Consider the following 18,967-nt stretch of genomic DNA (forward strand, 5'->3'; position numbering starts at 1 on the left):
CCTCAGGTGCATATATCGTATAATATATAATACATTTAAATATAGACATTTTCTTATCATCCACATGATTTATTAACACAAATCACATATATAGGTATGCAATAACTATTTGGAGAATGTATGAATGAGTAACAATATACAGGACTTTCATGAAGGATCAATTTGGTATCATTTCAACATCTGTGTCTGTTCAATAATTTCACTTTTCCCTTCTGGTTCAATTTGGTCACAGGGTATCTGAAGATTAATGAATAAAATATTTATGAATTCTTTTAGAAAGGCAAATGAAAGATCAACATAATATTTCCTCTCTGCATAATAGAGCAAGAGAATTCCTAATATCCCTTAGGCATATTCACCCTAAAACTCTCATTTCATTTTGTCTGAAATATTCTTTTGATTTATTAATGTTGATTTAAAGAGTTGGCTAAGCATATCTTAGAAATTAGTGCTTCAGAGTAGATCTTTGACCATTTCTTAGGCTTTTATATCACAAAATTGTATGGACTACACTTTAAAAAAAAAACTTTCTAATTTAAACACAAGTACTTAGGTAGCAGTGAGATGAAATAAACATCAATAATTTGGTAGAAAAACTGGTGATGATACATGTCATTCATTCATCTCATCCAGAGCATCAAAGTAAGCAGCTACCTACTCCTAGATTTTTTTCAAAGTAGTATTTAGACTTTTTGTTTGTTGTTTTAGCCACTGAGTCCTGTCCAATTCTCTGTGATCCCATAGGGATTTCCTAGGCAAGAATACTGAAGTGGGTTGCCATTTCCTTCTCCAGGGGATCTTCCCAACCCAGGATCAAATCCCCGTCTCCTGCATTGGCAGGTGGGTTCTTTACCATTGACCGACCAGGGAAGCTGCTAGTATTTACACAGTTGAATCCTAATTCAATTGTTATATATGTACAAACAGGGAATCAATAGACTTTGAGAATGTGAGTTTTACCCTGAATAGAAATAGCACTTATGTTAAAGTGCAGAGATAGTATTTGCCTTAAAGTAAACAAATAACATTTTTGGAGGACTTACTATGTACTAGACACTGTCTTTGAGCAGTAGAAAAGTTATATATTTAATTTTAATAGTGATTCTCTGATGTAGGCATTACTGTTTGCTTTAAATAGATAAGGTAATTGAGGCTCAAAGATGCTAAATGGTTAGCAGAAGTTTACAAAGGAAGATTTAATAAGCAGACCTTGGTATCAATAGACAGATGATTCTGATTCCAAAAATTTTGTCCTAAAATGAGAACAGAAGTGATTTCATAGTCTTCTATAATTGGCATAAAAATCTCAAGTAAAAACCCATCCTTTAATTCTGTGCTTGACAAGCCATCTTCTCAACCTAAAAAAGAAGTGACCTGACATAGGAAATAAATGGCACATACAATTTCATAAACTTCTAACTAGATATTAAAACATGTTAAATAAAGATGTATCATTCAAATAGAGCATTTTAAATTTTCACAATTGGGCTCATTTTTTTGAAAAGACTAGTAGATTCTAGTACTAAGAAGATTCTGTGTGAATGCTTCTCAAGGTTTCCATGCCAATTAACCATCCAACAGACACACACACACACACCACATATCTATTACAGTGCTGCTGTATATAAGAGATAACAAAAGATGCTGAAATAATATGATTGAATTAATTAAGCTATAAGCACTGTTTCAAAATTTGTTTTATATTTGTAAGGCATTGAGATTTTAAGAGGAAGCAATAATACAGCTTATACTTATAAAAAGTTGGATAGGTTTACAATATTTTTCTATGTTAATTCATTATATCTTCGATCCTTAGGACAACACACTAAAATTTATTATTTCTATTTGACAAGTGAGGCTCAAAGAGGTTAATTAAGTAACTTGCTTAAAATAACAGTATTAGATAGGGTTAGAAATTGGATTCAGATGTTGGCTTCTGTTCTCTCTTGGTTTAATCTATTTGTGAAGGAAATGAAAGAATTTAGTTGACCAACTACATCATCTCAACCCGAAGTGGTATGTAGCACTATATATTAAAGTTTAAGAATAAACAATACATGTAACATTCTTTTCTGGTTTTGACTTAATCATGCCTAACTTTTAGCTCCGGGCTTCTCTGGTGGCTCACATGGTAAAGAATCTGCCTGCAGTGCAGGAGACCTGGGTTCGATCCCTGAGTTGGGAAGATCTCCTGAAGAAGGGAACAGCAACCCTCTTCAATATTCCTGCGTGGCGAATTCCATGGACAGAGGAGTCTGACCGGTGCAGTCTACAGGGTCACAAAGAGTCAGAGATGACTGAGTCACACACACACACACACACATACACACAAAACTTTTACCTCTGGATGCTTAAGGATTCTTTTATATGCTTCTGACTATAGTCTTGGGATGTTCCTTTGTATATAATCTAATATTCTATGTATATGCATCTGTAAAATGAGGATTACAACTGTCCCCATGACGTTGTTACAAGGCAATAATAGCCCTAGGATGTAGTAAGCACTAAATAGATTTCACAATTAGGCTATTTTATAACAGAGATTGTCAATACAAATGATACCATGCAACAGGAACTAGATTCAAAGTTTATATGCAAAGTCATTGCTTGGATCAAATTTCCTAGGACTCTTATACTTCCTACGGTTCTTAATATTCACACTTTAATATGTGTATGCTCTTATTTCTACTAACAGAATCAGGTAATTTTTTTGGATTAAGCAAGAGAATTTCTGCATTGGTAACGAACCCATGGACTGTAGCCTCCCAGGCTCCTCCGTCCATGGTATTTTCCAGGCAAGAGTACTGGAGTGGGTTGCCGTTGCCTTCTCCAAAGATACAAAGCAGGGTAATTTAAAAACAAAAAAGAGGGCAACATCTACTATGGTATATATTTATATGGAAAATATCAGTTATAATAGTTGTTTACTATATACAATGTAAATTTTATTATATAAGGTTGTCAATTTCTTTGCAATATTTTCCATCTATCTCAATTTTTAAATAAAATCCTCTAAAATTGAGCATGACACAAAAAGCTGAAATTTGTTTCTTACAAATCACAGTAGTGAAGAAGGAAAATCAGTTAAAATTTGGCAGAAGTATTGAGTCCAAAGGCTTCCCTGCTGGTTCAGATGCTCAAGAATCCACCTGCAATGCGGGAGATGTGGGTTCGATCCACAGATTGGGAAGATCCCAGTATACTTGCTTGGAGAATCCCCATGGACAGAGGAGCATGGCGGGCTACAGTCCATGGGGTCCCAGAGTTGGACATGACTGAGCGACTAAGCACAGCACATTGAGTCCAAAACTAATGAATTTTATAGTTAAATGTGTTTTTTATAAACGAATAGTTTTACAGTTATGTTTAGTAGACTGCCTACTCATTGGTAAAGAATCTGCCTGCAATGTAGGTGACCTGGGTTCAATCCCTGGGTTGGGAAGATCCCCTGGAGAATGCACTCCAGTATTCCTGACTGGAGAATATGATGGACTGAAGAGCATGGCAGGTTATGGTTATAGTTTAATGTGTCAAGTATTTATAAATAAATAGTTTATAGTTAACATTTCATAATGAAAATCTAGCAAAATTTTATATATATTTAGTATCTTCAGGTAATACATTATAAATGCTAATTATACTATTAATATTTCAGCCAGTATCACTCTTTCTAGTAAATAAATAAAAATATATAGCTTACTATATATATACTAGATTCAACAGCATCTAGATAGAAATTTATATAAATCCTTAATATACATGTTATATTGTTTTTATATAAGGCATATAAATATGAGCACTTAAATAAATGAAAATTTATATTACTATTTATTATTTTTAAATCTTTATTGTGTAAAGATTTAGTAAGGCCAAGATATCTTTTATCAATATTACATTTAACATTTATTAGAAATAAATTCCAAAATTATGAAAAGGAAAAATAAAATGCCTAAAATAAATTCCTAAAATTATGAATAAAAATGGAATAATACAGGAAAACATAGTTTTGATAGTACTTATGACCAGTCTCCTACCTCTCATTCTGTACTCTATACTCAATTACAGAATGTAGCCGAGTATTTTACTCTCAAAGCAAAATAGCCAGAAAACATATTTTGTACATTTTATAAATAGATCCACTCTGTCTTTCCATTTTAGAAACAGATCCAGTGAAGAGAAATACTGTCTTTTATAACAATTACCCTTGCTTCCCCAGGAATTTTCTGCAGTTTATTAGGAATATGTATCTGAGTAATATTTCTTATTATTTATAGGCCCTCAATGTCATCTCTTACTTTCTGTTTTTAATAATTTCAACTACTATTTTATGTTGATTTTATTCTGAACTCCTATATGGTAAATAGTGTACATTTAAAATAATTGATTAATTGATATGTAAAACTTTTATTCCAGCTTTATCTTCCACTGTTTTCCAATCCATTTCTCTAATCCAGGACACTTAACAATATGTTAAACTTGCTGTTAGCCTTATTCTAACATGAGGACCAACTCCAGTTTAAAAAAAAAAAAAAAGCAATTGCTTATTTTCTTCAGTTCAGTTCAGTCGCTTAGTCGTGTCCAACTCTGTGCGACCCCATGAATCGCAGCACACCAGGCCTCCCTGTCCATCACCAACTCCCGGAGTTCACTCAGACTCAATGTCCATCGAGCCAGTGATGCCATCCAGCCACCTCATTCTCTGTCGTCCCCTTCTCCTCCTGCTCCCAATCCCTCCCAGCATCAGAGTCTTTTCCAATGAGTCAACCTTTGCATGAGGTGGCCAAAGTACTGGAGTTTCAGCTTTAGCATGATTCCTTCCAAAGAAATCCCAGGGCTGATCTCCTTCAGAATGGACTGGTTGGATCTCCTTGCAGTCCAAGGGACTCTCAAGAGTCTTCTCCAACACCACACTTCAAAAGCATGAATTCTTCGGCGCTCAGCCTTCTTCACAGTCCAACTCTCACATCCATACATGACCACAGGAAAAACCGTAGCCTTGACTAGACGAACCTTTGTTGGCAAAGTAATGTCTCTGCTTTTGAATATGCTATCTTGGTTGGACATAACTTTCTTTCCAAGGAGTAAGCATCTTTTAATTTCATGGCTTCAGTCACCATCTGCAGTGATTTTGGAGCCCCCAAAAATAAAGTCTGACACTGTTTCCACTGTTTCCCCATCTATTTCCCATGAAGTGATGGGACCGGATGCCATGATCTTCGTTTTCTGAATGTTCAGCTTTAAGCCCACTTTTTCACTCTCCTCTTTCACTTTCATCAAGAGGCTTTTTAGTTCCTCTTCACTTTCTGCCATAAGGGTGGTATCATCTGCATATCTGAGGTTATTGATATTTCTCCTAGCAATCTTGATTCTAGCTTGTGTTTCCTCCAGCCCAGCGTTTCTCATGATGTACTCTGCATATAAGTTAAATAGGCAGGGTGACAATATACAGCTTTGACGTACTCCTTTTCCTATTTGGAACCAGTCTGTTGTTACATGTCCAGTTCTAACTGTTGCTTCCTGACCTGCATACAGATTTCTCAAGGGGCAGGTCAGTTGGTCTGGTATTCCAATCTCTTTCAGAATTTCCCACAGTTTATTGTGATCCACACAATCAAAGGCTTTGGCATAGTCAATAATGCAGAAATAGATGTTTTTCTGGAACTCTCTTGCTTTTTCCATGATCCAGCGGATGTTGGCAATTTGATCTCTGGTTCCTCTGCCTTTTCTAAAACCAGCTTGAACATCAGGAAGTTCATGGTTCACATATTGCTAAAGCCTGGCTTGGAGAATTTTGAGCATTACTTTACTAGCGTGTGAGATGAGTGCAATTGTGCGGTAGTTTGAGCATTCTTTGGCATTGCCTTTCTTTGGGATCGGAATGAAAACTGACCTTTTCCAGTCCTGTGGCCACTGCTGAGTTTTCCAAATTTGCTGACATATGAGTGCAGCACTTTCACAGCATCATCATTCAGGATTTGAAATAGTTCAACTGGAATTCCATCACCTTCACTAGCTTTGTTCATAGTGATGCTTTCTAAGGCCCACTTGACTTCACATTCCAGGATGTCTTGCTCTAGGTCAGTGAGCACACCATCATGATTATCTGGGTCTTGAAGATCTTTTTTGTACAGTTCTTCTGTGTATTCTTGCCACCTCTTCTTGATATCTTCTGTTTCTGTTAGGTCCATACCTTTTTTGTCCTTTATCGAGCCCATCTTTGCATGAAATGTTCCCTTGGTATCTCTATTTCTCTTGAAGAGATCTCTAGTCTTTCCCATTCTGTTGTTTTCCTCTATTTCTTTGCATTGATCGCTGAGGAAGGCTTTCTTATTTCTTCTTGTTATTCTTTGGAACTCTGCATTCAGATGCTTATATCTTTCCTTTTCTCCTTTGCTTTTCACTTCTCTTCTTTTCACAGCTCTTTGTAAGGCCTCCCCAGACAGCCATTTTGCTTTTTTGCATTTCTTTTCCATGGGGATGGTCTTAATCCCTGTCTCCTGTACAATGTCATGAACCTCCCTTTGTTGGCTTCCCAGGTGGCTCAGTGGATAAAGAACCTGCCTGGAATTCAGGAGATGCAGGAGATGTGGGTTACGTCTTTGGGTCAGGAAGATCCTGTGGAAAAAGGAATGGCTACCCACTCCAGTATTCTTACCTAAAGAATCCCATGGACAGAGGAGCCTGGTGTACTACAGTCTATAGGGTCATAAAGAGTTGGACACAGCTGAGCAGCTGAGCATGCACGCACATTCCCTTTGTAGTGGGCACTGTATTTGCTTTCCCAAATTGGATGACTCCTTACCTCTAAGATCTGCTTGGAAGTTCTTGTTCTTTGTTCTTTTTTTTTTCTTAATTTCAAGGTTACATTCATTGCTTCAATTCTATCCTGATGATCAGTACAAATGTGAAGTCATAAATCTCAGAATGTTGCAATTTCCAGACTCTGGAATGTTGAACTTTGCCCTCTTGTCAGAAAATTGGCCATCATCTTCTCTAGGTATTCTTGTCATTGACTATCACTTGAGGGACCCTCATTCTGAACAACACAGACTTTTGTTTAAATACACTTCCTCATACCCTCTGTGATTATTTACATACATAAGTAACTATGTAGCTATTAAATATACAATAAAGAGCTGAGGAAAACTGTGAACAGAAGTCTATTAATCCTTTACAAGTTTGTAGTACGTGATCTCAGATCAATGCTTTGAAGATAAATTTTGATTTTCAGGATAGCAAGTCTTTTGATTCAATCTTACTTTTTCCAAGTGGAAGGTTTTAAAATTGACCTAAAAAATAACACAACTATGAAGGAAGTGCATTACTGCCATCTTTCATGTAAAAAACAGTTACTTAAAATGGAAACTTCATCTCTCTATCAGCTGTATATAAATGCTGATTATTTAATGTGCCAGTGAACAAAGGCAATTAAATGGAATCTTCCATGTTAATGGAAAATGGAGGTTGCCAAGTCATCTCAATTATTTATATTCAGATTCAACTTGCAGCTTAGTATATAAAGGAAGATTAATAGGTATATAAAGTGAAGAAATACAAGACCATTCTCTTATTCATGCCACATACTCATGTCCTTTTATTATTCATTAAATCAGTCATATACAAATGTAAATGTGTTGTGCTTATGACTTCATTACATACCCTGAAACATCTTATGGAAATATTTTCTGCCATATTCATTTATAATACAGACCACAAAACATTTCTTCTGTGGTAAAGACCAGAGTGAAAATATCAGTTATGCAAATAAACTTTGTGAAATGTTACACATTTTCAGCAAAATGCTAAGAAGTTATCTAAAGTCCCTGGTAAATATATATATTTGTCCTTGCTGTCACAAAATAGTGTGGAAAACAAGGGATTTTAACAAGAACTTGAAAGAGAATTTAGGAACTAGAACAACTAAAGAAATACAGTTTGAAATTAAAAATTAAAGTTGGAATATGATTTTTGTACTGATAAAGATACGAGATGCGATCAGTAAGACATCCACAGTCTTTTGATTTTGTCAGTTCCCTAAGTTCTTTGAGGAAACAGAAGTACTGACTTCATTACTACCCTGAGTTCCTGGTATAAAATCCAGAGTATTGTGTACAACATACTCATGAATAAAGCTGATCAAAGAAAGGATAATTAATTCACTATTGTGTTACTTTTTATACTTTTGATATTGTAGTGGCATATGAAATAAAACCACCCTTTTGAAAATGTCTTCATTGATTAAAAAATGGCAAGTTAGTTTGACCCATTGTCTGGCAAAGTCCTGTATTTATTCTCATTTCAACTGAATCAAATAAAGTAGCTACAACTAATTAAGACAAGCAGACAACAGCTAAGGCAGATTGTAATTCTAGCAACAAAGGACAGCCTGCCATTCATTCTTTATTTCTCTGCAGTACTATTTTCATTGACTTTTCTAAAGGTAAATCTTTGTACAGCAACAGAGTGATCATTTGTGCCCCCTTATTTCATGACCTAACTCCCTGCTGTGGAGGTATATGCAGGTCATTATGTTTTAAGTAAATCAAATGATGAAAGAAATAACAGTTTATGGATCATGGTCTGCTTTTATAAAGAAATAATGTTTAATTAGGAGGACACTGGAATTTAAATACATAAAGACTCACCTCCCTTCTAAATATCCTCCCTTCTTTTGTAAAAGAGAATGGGAACTACTCTAACTCACTAAATTTTCACTATTTAATCAAAAGCACTTCTAATTTTTTGTCTTTTCAAGTATTATTCTAGCAAATAATTGAGACTAGCCTAATTGGATTTTCTAAGTGATTGTATATCTTGATAATAAAATACTAGTAGGTAGATTAAAAAAAGCTCTCCAGAACACATTTGGGGAAATGATTAGAATACATATGCAGCATGATTAAAATAAATTAACCTACACATTTATTCAGGCACACAGTCATCCCTCATGATGAGCCCCTGCTTTGCATTGGTTACTGAACTTAGTCTAGGGCCTTCAAGAATGACAGACAAAACCTAATTCTGGCCTTGAAATAGCCTACAATCTATTGAGAAAGGGACTTGAAAACAAACGAAAGTCCCAGAGTTAAATTTTAACATGAAGTTGTATATCAAATGCATAAATAAAGGTGCACATGCTTGAAATATCTAGAGGACTCAGAGTAAATTCATAGAAAATGCTACCTAAGTCCTGAAAATTACAGCGTGAGGAGGAATACACCAGACATTCAAACAGGGGTAAGTGGTTCAGATGATGAGGATATTCTGTACTAAAATAAGGAGGTGTATCAGCACTGCTGATTCAGCCAGGGTGAGATGGTGAGATGGAAGAACAGAGAGTAGGCAAATATGAGGCTGGACAAATAGCAGAAGCCAGATCATGGAAGGCCTTGAAGGCTTGGCAAATGAGCCAAAATTTCACCTAGCAAATGACAAGGAGTCACAGGTAATGTTTTGGTAAGATCACACTAGGAAAAAGGTAAGTGTAGGAGAGATGTTAGGAGTGGAATTCAGTGAGGAGACGACTCCAACAGCTAAGGGAGAGACCATCGGGTCCTTAATCAAGGCATAGCTCCGGGGGTGGAAAGAGAATACAGTTAAGAAAGATATTGATACAATAAATTTGACAGTGTTTGATTGTTGGATGGATGTGAAGAGAAGAGAAAGAAAATGAAGAAGTAAATATCTTAGAGTTTCAATTTCCAAAATCAATAACCTCCCTATAGTAATTTGAATGACAAAGCCAATCAACAGTCATTATTGATATGTGTTGCAATAATAATGTATGTGTTGCAACCTTGTCAAGGAACACATGTAGTATTATATATCAACATTAAGAATGGTATTTGTAAGCTACCTGGATTACAGGTTTGTTAATTATTAAGATTCATGGCGTATTCACGAGGGAGGGGACATATGTATACCTAATGCCAATTCATGCTGATGTATGGCAGAAACCATCACAGTATTGTAAAGTAATTATCCTCTAATTAAGAAACAAAAAAAAGATGCATGGCATATTGGGAGCACTGGGAAGGAGTTCCAGGATATAGCTGAATTTAAAATTTACCTTGAGGTGTTTGTACTAGATTTTATTATCTTAACCTAAGATTGCTGGAAACTCAGTAAATCAATGATGAATGTAACCATTGCCAAACTCTGATGAGTTCAAAAAAGTGAATTCCCACCCTATGGTAATTGTGCCTGGGAAAATAGACATCTGGTCAGAAGATGGGGTGAAATGCCATTTGATTATGGGGTAAAGGACAGTGATAATGTTCACTGAAGGGGACTTTCCCACTCCCAAGGGGATGGATATGTAAAATAATTAATAAAGGATGAGCAGTAGAGAAAGGGTTTTAGGATGTGGGTTCATGTCTGTGTTAGTTGCTCAACTGCGTCTGACTCTTTGCAACTCCATGGACTGTAGTCTGCCAGGCCCCTCTGTCCATTGGATTCTCCAAGGAGTTGGTAGCCATGTCCTTTAGGGAAGATCCTTAAAGCACTACCTGGCTGGCAGTTTGTGGGCATGGGGAAGAGTGGAAGAAAGGTGATGGGAGTTAAAAACAAAACTCTTATCTGTGTGAAGGAAGAGGGTTGGGCTTCCTTCCTTCCTGATGAGATCAGGCTTGGATGTACTATGTGACTTGGTTTCCTGATTGGGTTTATACCAAATAAAGATAAAGTTCTACTGAGCTACTACTAACATTAATACCTTTAACAAGATGTCCCAGACCATTGAAGAAGGAACTACAACTATGGGAGAAATAGTCTTGTATTCAAGTCACTTAGCAGATAAACACTTAGCCCAGGGGTCAATTAAGGTGCTAAGTCAACCAGAAAAATTCTTATGAATCTCATTCATTGTTCCTTTTTATAGCTCACATATAAAGAAAGTGAAAGTCTAAGCACTGTGATCTTACATAGTGACAAATGACTATGATACTGATAATAATAGGTCTTGCTCCAACTCTAGGGATTTTGCTGATAATCTATTTCTTAATGGGACCATAGGGGGAAAAAAAAGAACAAGGGATATATAAACACTGAGATCTCATGAACTGACTAAAGGGAATGTTGCCAACTTTACAATGCTAGGCTATAATTCTTCTCTTTTCTAACTAGAATCCTCTTAATTTCCTTACTCTGTTCACAGAGCAAATAGCTTATTAATTTCTTTTCCTTTAATAACTAGGACAATGCTTACAATATAAACTTAAATGGAAAAGAAAAAGAATACTCATACAAGGTATAAATATACCAACATTTTTATACAGATCTCATACTGTTTTTTTTTAATAAGCCTGCACTATTTATAATTAATTAATTTCATATAATAAAATATCTTATATATAATCTTTTATATTATACAATACTATATAATGAAAATATTTTAAAAGATAATGTCAATTTTCCAAAAGGAAAACTGCAAAAAAAAAAAAGTCATCAGTCTGCATCCATTTTAAAAGGTCTTTATTTTGATAGCAAATTTTATGTTTATTTCCAAAATACTTTGTGTTCCATGCTCTATTTATAAATATAAAAACATAAATAGCTGGCAGACATTTTTAGGTAAAAAATTTCCAGAAAATGCTCACATAGGGAAATTTATCTTCAGTCATTCATTTAAAAAATGTTCTCCTTTAAGCCTTCTGATGAAACTTATATTTTCCAGAAACTCAAATAAAAATATATAAATAAAGAGGCAATTATCTCTTATACTTTCTTTTTTTTTCTTATTTAAGATCTATTTGAAAAGTTATTTCATGACTACAACAAAGAAGAGAGTGTTGGCATTAAAAATTCTTCTGAAGATGTCAATATCTATGGATTATATACAATGCCCAGAATTTTCAATAAATAGGCTAATCATTTTCTCATCAATGCATTTTTGTTCTATCACTTTTCCATTCCCACTAAATTACTTGTCAGTACAGAAGAAGGGCAGAACTGAGGAATGGACTAGAAAGAAAAAACCCAAACTGCATTCATCCTAACACTCTTGTCTTTTTGATCCATTTTATGAAAATCAATTCTCTCTGAGAGCCCTTACCTTTCTAGACAAGAAATTAATTTACCTTCCTTTGAATTTATCTTCTTTCAATAGTCTACTTAAGTTATTTGAATTTTCAGGGGATGACATGTAGCACCATACAGGAATCATACAGAAATACAGAGAGTACAAAAGTAAGGCTGGATAATTTTTGTGATTCTGATATATATAAAAAAGGACACTAATTCTTGGACACATCAGTGGAAGTCTTAAAGTATGAAAGTGTTAAGACTGTCATGATACTTATTAATATACTTTACCTAAAACCATTCAACAACGTTTTGAATAATGAATAACAAAATCCATCTTGAAATTAAAGAAAGGTAAAAGGAGTTAGAAAGCATATATGGAAAAATATATACATGATTAAAATAATATAAAAGGTAGTATATATTCTAATTTTTAAAAGTAACATTGTCTATTAGGTGCCAAAAGTTTGATTCACCATCTTAAAACTGGGGATAAACTATAATATTTGTAATTAATTCTTAGTTGTATTTTATTTTTAATCTGGATGTACTTCAGAGGAAAAATACCTTCATTTTTAGGTTATGTATTTTCCTCCCAATAAAGTCTCTCAAATATAACTTAAGATAAAACCAAATACTAGAACTAGTCAATCACCTATTTTTATACAAAGGAGTAGAATTCTCCTCATAAGTTTTTTTTTTTTTAATTAATGTGGATATAAGACATTTTCAAATTCTAGTAGTTTATTTTATTTATTTTCACAGTCTCTGTGAAGAAACTCAGTTTGTATTACTAAATCTTCTTCAAAGGGAAAAGAAATAACAAATTTTCCCTTATTTTGCTACAACATTAAAAACATACTTTGAAGCCCCATTGAAACAATTAATGGGAACATTGCAACTATAATAGAAAAGGCTTTTCCACACATCAGGATAGAGGATGTTTCTGCTTACAAAGTTTCCATTTAGAAAGATACTTTTTAATGACCTAGGAAATACAAATATTGCCAAAGTACTGAGCTATTTTCTAAATTACAGCAGTAACTTTGTCTAAAGAAAATAGATTAATGAGAATTTATCAGACATTTAGAATTTGTTAAATAGTACAGTATAAAATTACTTGGTCCTATAAGATAGCCAGTAGCTACATTTGGCTATTGAGAACCTGAAGTGTGACTAGTCAGAACTAACAGATAAAGTGCCAAGTACAAACCAACTTTCAAAGACTTAGTTAAAAAAAAGAATGTAAAATATCTCACTCATAATTTTATATTGACTGTATAAACAATGACATTTTTTGGTATAATGGGTTAAATAAAATAATAATATTGAAATTCATCTTTTGTGTATGCTTTTTAACATAGCTATAAGAAAATTTGAAATTATGTACCTATATTGCATTAGATTTTCATTGGGAGAACTGGTATAAGCAACTAAAGTTACATAAGAATGTATCCTTTTATGGTTTATGCATTAATGTAGATTTTAGGTTTAAAACTAAGACTTGAAAATAACAAGTGTGATTACTGGTTAATCTGGAAACTTAAACAGTAAGTTCAGGGGAAAATTTTGTCATTTATATGACATCAGATATCAGAAATCAACATGGTGAAGAGTAATTGTATATTGGTAGTTAAGATTAGAGGATAACTTTCAGGTTAATATCTTCTTTTCAAGTCTCTAATTTATCCTATATATGGCACTAACTAACTAGAGAAATCCCTTACATTGTAGTATTTTAACAGTAGTTGTAATGCTTTTTGAGATACATGGATAAAAGTCTAAATTACCATGTAAAATAGATTAAGATAATTTTTGTTAATAGAATTATTTGCAACTGTGTTTCTGATAGCATGCCTTTAACACTGATAACTAAACCAAAGTTTGGATCCAGAGGATTCATAATTTATGTAATATTACTTTGAATTACACAAACTTATCTTTAAAGTGGGTATTCATACCGTCATAAATCCATCCAGCAAACCTGAATCGGGTTTCGGAGGTGCCTGCAACCGTTCCATGGACCACTTTTCAATGATGGAGGAGACTTGTGTATTTTCTGTATTTAATATTCTGAACCCTGTCATGTTAACACCACTGTATCGATAGGGTTCCACATCAAGAGCAAAGAGGTCCTAAAAGAAAAATTTCATTGTGTTAATATCAAGAGAAAATATCCATAGGCAAGTATAATTGAAATAATCATATATTCTTGCTCCCCTTAGGATAGTTAACACCACAGTGCTTCAAATGATGTTTAATGTCACAAATCACCAAGATTTAAATACACTTATTGTCATGTTTTGTCAATGTGCATATACATATATATACTCTACTTAAACATGTACATATATATATATTATTCCAATTCCATTAATGGAACAATAGGCTTTTCTACAAACTTTCTGTAAAGTTTGCACAAGCTTTCTTCTTTATGTTAGGGATAGCTTGCCCTTAAATTTTATGCATTTGTGTTTTGCATTTAACTGACTATAAGTATGCAGAGTACATCATGAGAAACTCTGGGCTGGAGGAAGCACAAGCTGGAATCAAGATTGCCAGGAGAAATGTCAATGACCTCAAATATGCAGATGACAACACCCTTATGGCAGAAAGTGAAGAAGAACTAAAGAGCCTCTTGATGAAAGTGAAAGAGGAGAGTGAAAAAGTTGGCTTAAAGCTCAACATTCAGAAAATGAAGATCATGGCATCTGGTCCCATCACTTCATGGCAAATAGATGGGGAAACAGTGGAAACAGTGGCTGACTTTATTTTTCTGGGCTCCAAAATCACTGCAGATGGTGACTGCAGCCATGAAATTAAAAGACGCTTACTCCTTGGAAGGAAAGTTATGACCAACCTAGATAGCATATTAAAAAGCAGACATTACTGTGTCAACAAAGGTCTGTCTAGTCAAGGCTATGGTTTTCCCGTGGTCATGTATAGATGTGTGAGTTGGACTATAAAGAAAGCTGAATGCCGAAGAATTGAGGCTTTTGAACTGTGGTGTTGGAGAAGACTCTTGAGAATCCCTTGGACTGCAAGGAGATCGAACCAGTCCATCCTAAAGGAGATCAGTCCTGGGTGTTCATTGGTAGGGCTGATTTTGAATCTGAAACTCCAATACTTTGGCCACCTGATGCATTTGAAAAGACCCTGCTGCTGGGAAAGATTGAGGGCAGGAGGAGAAAGGGACGACAGAGGATGAGATGGTTGGATGGCATCACCGACTCAATGGACATGGGTTTGGGTGGACTCTGGGAGTTTGTGATGGACAGTGAGGCTTGGTGTGCTGCGGTTCATGGGGTTGCAAAGAGTCGGACACGACTGAGCGACTTAACTGAACTGAACTGACTATAAGTGTATTTCCATAACTTACTTCTTTGATGATTGTCATTTTTGTGTTATTTGCCTTGCCTTTTATTTTTAAGAAATAAGTTATGATATATGGCTTCTAGCTTATTATATCAAAGCTGAGGGAAAAAAGTCACCAAAACTGGGCTTATTGGTTAGAGAACTCTGATAGTTCCACTCTACTCAGCAACTGCCCTACAAATAACCCTTTAGATTGTGGTTGCCCTTTCCACTCTCTATACAGTGAATGCTCTGGATCTGCCCTTTGGGTTTCCCAGGAGACAGAAGGTTAAAGCTGTCAGGGCAGTCAGATGTCACTGGGAGAACATTCAAGATGTGGGACTTCTGCCCTCTTTGACTTAGCATTAGTCATCCTTAGATATTGAGGACAACAATATCAATAATGAGAACCACTGAGAATTAGGCAGGGCAAGATCAATGCCATCGGGCCTGGGCTGGGCATAGCTTGCCTTAGACCCAGACAACTGTACAGACTAGATGAAGTTAAGTGAAGTGAAAGTTGCTCAGTTGTATCTGACTCTTTGCAATCCCATAGACTATACAGTCCACAGAAGTCTTCAGGCCAGAATACTGCAGTTGGTAGTCTTTCCCTTCTCCAGGGGATCTTCCCAACCCTGGTCTTCCACATTGCGGGTGGATTCTTTACCAGCTGAGCCACAAAGGAAGCCCTAGACTAGATATAGGAACTAAATTCACTGAAGAGAAGCTGACACTAGCCTGAGTTCTGCTGTGTGCTGTGAAAAAAATAAGGAACTTTCAGGTTTTTAATATTCAAAGTTTGCAGTCTAGCCAAGGAGAGTCTCTCTCTCTTTGGCTATATATACGGCTATATGTATGGCTATATATATAGACACACACACAGCAATGCAATATATGCTAAGGGACAAAAGAGCACAAGTGCAAGCAGTCAGAAGCAAGACAAATGATTTTCAATCAATTTTTATAGTCAGGAACAGCTTCATAGAGCAGATGGGATCTGAGCTGCCATTAAAGAATGGCCATGCTTTTGATAGGCAAAAGGAGACCAAATGTCAGTAGAGACACAAAAATTAGAAAATATAAAAGTTACTCAGGAGACTAAACCATTTTTGTCCATAAGAGAATCATAAAGGAGAACAGCAACAAAACAAAGTAGGGAAGTTAGGTTAGATTCAAACTATAAAAGGCCCTCAATTATAAGCTAATGAGTTCTATATATACTAGTTTTTTTTTTTACCCATTTTTTTTTCCTTTTTAAGAGATATTTTTGATTTCCCAAAATCTTATGATTATGGTATAACTGAGTTCCAAAGCATTGAAATATAATTTGCTGACAAGTGAAGGCTCCTACTCATTCTCCATCAGCCCATGACTAAGTTTCCCATGGGCTGCAAAAAGCCACCTGGTAAGAAGTAATAAAGAGATACAGCAGAGTTAACCTTAGTATTTACCGGTAAAATACAACCTACTGTGTGAAGCATCTTTATTGGAGAAGAATTGTTTTTATAAGAAGCTACTGTGGTCAACTAAATTTTAATAATTTGTTCTGATAAATTTAAGACTCCTAAAAGCAAGAAGATCAACTGGAAAACTTTTGAGTTAACAATGAAAGAGCATTGGTGATACTAGTGATTGCAAGAAGATGCAGACTAGAGACACTACCCTAAGCCTGGCATGCTGCAGCCCATGGGGTAGCAAAGAGTCTAACATGACCGAGTGGCTGAACTGAACTGAACTGAGAGACACTACAGAGGAAAAATCAGTAGAATTTGTTGGGGATACAGGAGTCAAAGATAATAGAAGTTTTGAGAATTCAGAAGATGAGTCAATTGAGAGGACAATGCATTAAGGTTTAAATAACTTGAAATTATATTAAAGCCACAACAATTAGGAATGCTCTGCAATGCAGCAATATACAACAATTCGGGAATGTTACAGATGGGCATTTAGATCTCAGCTGAACAAAGGTAATGATTAAATCTATAAAAACATACCACTTTTGAAGAAAATAATTGAAGAAGATAAAAGAAAATAAGATACAGGCCCAAACTTGGAATACTCTCGTACTGGGAGGCGGGCAGGAGAGAACTAGGGACAGAGACAGACACCAGTTTCACAGTGAATGGAAAACCAGGTAATGTGTTGGTAAGAAATAGAGCTAAGAGTAAGTAGGTTTGATAAAAACCAAAAGTCAGGTTTGCATGCATATTAAGAAAAAACTGTGTAGTGAGTATTAAAGACAAAAGATAAAGGTAATATTCAATTTGCTATGTGCAAATTAGCTCATATATACTTAAAAAATCCAACTTAACATATGCAAAAACAAAGTAGAAATTTAATCTACTAAAGGAGCAGCTTAAATAAATGTGATTTTTGTTAAGTCAATAGAGCTAACAACATAAGAATTTATGCTTTTCTAAAACATTGATTTCTCAGCAAACTAATCTTAAAATCCATGATGTCCTGAAAGTCTTCTAAGCAATATAAAAATAAGACACATTATTTTGAATTGATATCTGAAATTATATTATTTTAAAATCATCACCTTCCCACCAAGAATCATTAGTTATCTGTGATGATAATTCCTCTTGGGTTTTATCAAAATAAAATAAATTCTAACTATAAAAGTGCTGCCATTATATTACTTCTTCCCACTCAAAACCCATTTTTCAGCCTGAAATTCATTATAAGAAACTTTAGAATATTATGTTTATATTTTTCAAAAATTACTTACCAGTGTGGTAAAGATATAATGGTAGTATTCTGTCATCATTCCCATAGCTAATGCCTAAGAAGTAAAAAATTAAATATTAAAATATTAACATTGAAGGTACATATTACATGAAATACATTATGTCAATAAGACAAATGAGAAGAAAACAGTTAATATATAATGAAGAATCAGTGTATAATATTCAGGTTACATTAAAATTGGGTCAAATTAAGTCTTTTTTCCATAGTTAAAGAAGATTAGTGGTTAGGAAGGAATTTCTGAACTAGTTCTCTTGATAGAAAAGCTATTATTTGAATATTTGCAATTGTAAGGCTTATAGCTTTACATATTAAAAGAGGCATTAAATTTGAAACAAAACCTGAAATTAGCACGTCCTAGTTCGTTATGTTTGTAATGTCCCTACTACAAATATCATAATAAGGAACACATTTTATTTTGTTGAAAAGTGTTACTCGGTAAGGAAAAGAGTGTTTCAAAGTACAATACCAACAGAATTTTTTTTTTAGCATTTTAGACATTTTCTTAGTATTAATGAAGCAAAGGTAAATCACCACTGTACAGATAAAGTGGTTTTTTTTTGCTTTTAATTAATAGACCAATTGAAATTTACTATATTTTATTTCACACTTCTACAGCCCTTGTCAATTTTAGGCCATCATTCCTAAAACAAGGGCTTCTGGAGTAGAACTTCCAGTCATAAGCATCAATTTCCTCTCTGAAAATAGAGAATGCATTTGAAATAGCTGTTTTATCAGTGAACAGTATTTGGTGATGATAGTTGAAAAATGATGCCTTTTTGAGCTGAATGAAGAGCTCTTAGTAAACAAGTATTCTCAGGTGCATCTAACACTCTTCTAC

The 18,967-nt window shown here is 34.6% G+C and overlaps 1 protein-coding gene across 13 annotated transcripts in view; it reads right to left on the minus strand.

Moving 5' to 3' along the window:
- Window positions 1-18,967, minus strand: part of GRIK2 (glutamate ionotropic receptor kainate type subunit 2) — a 741,992-nt gene that overhangs the window by 371,712 nt on the left and 351,313 nt on the right. For all 13 annotated transcript variants that reach the window (XR_015132343.1, XR_015132345.1, XR_015132344.1 and 10 more), the window contains 2 exons: window positions 18,110-18,163; window positions 13,983-14,156 (listed from right to left, as the gene is read on the minus strand). Coding sequence is in view for 10 of the 13 variants with exons in the window: in XM_086316368.1 (XP_086172494.1) it covers window positions 13,983-14,156; window positions 18,110-18,163 (228 nt within the window). In the remaining 3 variants the exon portion in view is untranslated. The remainder of the gene's footprint in view (window positions 1-13,982; window positions 14,157-18,109; window positions 18,164-18,967) is intronic.

Source organism: Bos grunniens, chromosome 9 (genome assembly GCF_055505025.1).
Source record: "Bos grunniens cultivar Pamir isolate PY7600 chromosome 9, Bosgru_T2T1.0, whole genome shotgun sequence".
In the NCBI taxonomy this organism is placed as follows: Eukaryota; Metazoa; Chordata; class Mammalia; order Artiodactyla; family Bovidae; genus Bos; species Bos grunniens.